The 2,500-nt window shown below is 33.7% G+C and overlaps 1 protein-coding gene across 1 annotated transcript in view; it reads right to left on the reverse strand.

Moving 5' to 3' along the window:
* The window catches only part of LOC136837428 (protein O-linked-mannose beta-1,2-N-acetylglucosaminyltransferase 1-like), a 40,708-nt gene extending 38,338 nt beyond the window's left edge, over nucleotides 1-2,370 (reverse strand). Inside the window, exons 1-2 of the mRNA XM_067102207.1 lie at nucleotides 2,307-2,370; nucleotides 402-586 (exon numbers count right to left, since the gene is read on the reverse strand). Of these exons, the coding sequence (XP_066958308.1) occupies nucleotides 402-586; nucleotides 2,307-2,370 (249 nt within the window). The remainder of the gene's footprint in view (nucleotides 1-401; nucleotides 587-2,306) is intronic.
* Between the last annotated feature and the right edge of the window lie 130 nt (nucleotides 2,371-2,500).

The following is a 2,500-nucleotide window of genomic DNA, read 5'->3' on the forward strand; positions in this document are numbered from 1 at the left end:
ATATCCTCTACGCTCTCTTCCTTTACCTATATTCCATCTTGCCTGTTCGTATCTAAGATGACTGATGACTGAATTCGCTGCCTAGTGCAAGGTCACTTAAATTTACTAGTGTTTTTTTAACTAGTTTTTCATTATTAACATTCTAAAGTTACTAATAGATACTGCCCTTAAATTTCCCTTCTTGATATTATTAGTCAATTGGTATATTTTCCAAGAAATATGAATTATTTAGGTATTTTTGTAAGGTGCTGACGTAGAACAACGTCTACTTGAAAATAAGTATGAGGAAAATATTATATAAAAAAAATATTCTTAGTTTTTCCCATGCTCATCAATACTTCTGCCAGCTTCTATCCATCTAACCCTTTCTGCTAAAAATCTCTGTCTAACTTTAAACTCACCTTTTCGTGATTGACAGACAGCGTGAGTTGATGAACGGAGGACATAACAGTAACGTGAAGGATGTTAGGATCCTCTTTGTAAAGGATAGGGTAGGATTTTTGAAGGACCTCTGACGATCCTACGTCAACGTCAGATCTTGGCCTGAGGAACTGACTCTCCAGAAAGGATGCCTGTTTCAGTGCAGCTGGAGAAAGAGGGATGAATCAGTTTACATGTACGGTAGAATGCTAACATTACAATGTAATATGCACACATAAAAACGTACATACCCAGCCACAGAGATAAATATATCTACAAGTAATACGCACACATAGCAATGTAAACGCTCAGTCACAATCATAGAGGTAAATATATTCACAGGTGATAATATGCACACATAGCAATGTACACAACCATTCACAAACAGCGATAGATGAAGTACGCACACATACCAATGTTTACACCCAGTCATAACCAGAGAAATATATACAGTATTTACATGAAGATGCACATATTACATTGTACACACCTAGTCACAATCAGAGATACATATATTTACATGTCGTTCACACACAGCAATATACAAACCCAGTCATAATCATACTGAGGATGTAATGGATTGGAGACCTATCTGAAAAAAAAATATAGGTGTTGATTTAGCTTATAACTATTCAAGTTCACCAGTAAAATGCTGATGGTTAACTCATACAAATTTGGTTATGAAAATAATAATGTATGGGTAAAGCTGGTGTTTGGTTGAATATGAAGGGTTCGTGTCAATAATATTTTACTAACGTAAGTATCCACTAATAACAAAGGCCAAGAAAGACAAGGTTAACCACGTAGGCGATGACCTGCTCGTTACGGCAATTCGCCTGCTGACGCAATAAGGAGGTAGACAAAGCTCCGCCTACATGGGGGATTTTGGGGGCAAGTGAGCAGACCTCCTCTTTCTCTTGGCCTTGCTAATCACCACAATAATGAAGGGGAGGGGGAGAAATATAAAAAGCAATAACATATACCAACGTAAATTAGTAGAAGCTACTCTCACAGAGTCAGTCATTTATTTCGACTTGAACGATGGGAAATTACAAGTTGGGTTGTTCATCTTAATGGGTTATTCAAGGTAGTTAATTGGTAATAGAACTGTTCGTAGGGGTGATTTGCTAAGTCTCATTTCTTTGAATTTACCCGTCTTCTTTTGCTGTTCCCATTTTTCTATTTTTCATTTCTCTCACTTTTGACTTGTATTTTATTTTATTTTACTTCTACTACATTACTCCAGTAGAGAAGACCAGTCTGTCTCAGAAATGTTGAGAGTTATTAATATATATCTGTTAAAAAAAAAAGTATTTTTATCTATTCTTGTGGCACTGCAACTGTCCTTTTCATATTGAGGACAGAGAATATTATATTTATATATAGTATATATATATATATATATATATATATATATATATATATATATATATATATATATATATATATATATATATATATATACATACATACATATATATATATACACTGAAAATATAAAAGGATTTTACTTATTTTTGCGGCACGGCAAATGTCCTTGTGATTTTGAGGACAGGGAATAATTTTTTATATACGAGGAAAAAATAAAATGATTTTTGCTCATTCTTGTGGCACGGTAAATGTAATTTCCATAGTGAGGGTAGAGAATATTTTATATAATTACGAGGGGAAAAAAAAAGGATTTTTGCTTATTGCTGTGGATGGCAAGTGTCCTTTTTCGTATTGAGGACAGAGAATAATATATATATATATATATATATATATATATATATATATATATATATATATATATATATATATATGAGGGGAAAAAATAAAAGGATTTTTGCTTATTCCTGTGGCACGGGAAGCGTGTTTGTATACGAGGAAAACTAAATGGTAATTACCTGAGGCAGGTGATGTCAGCACAGCAGCGCAGAGAAGCATGAATCCAGCATAAGGTGTTGCCATCTCTTCTTGAACACTCGTAATAGTTTTGCCAGACCACTGAGCTGATTATCAGCTCTCACAGGGCTGGTCCGAAGTGGTGGTTTTTATTTATAATTTTTATTTATATTGTATCAACTTAATTACAATGAAA

Source organism: Macrobrachium rosenbergii, chromosome 59, assembly GCF_040412425.1.
Source record: "Macrobrachium rosenbergii isolate ZJJX-2024 chromosome 59, ASM4041242v1, whole genome shotgun sequence".
NCBI lineage: Eukaryota > Metazoa > Arthropoda > Malacostraca > Decapoda > Palaemonidae > Macrobrachium > Macrobrachium rosenbergii.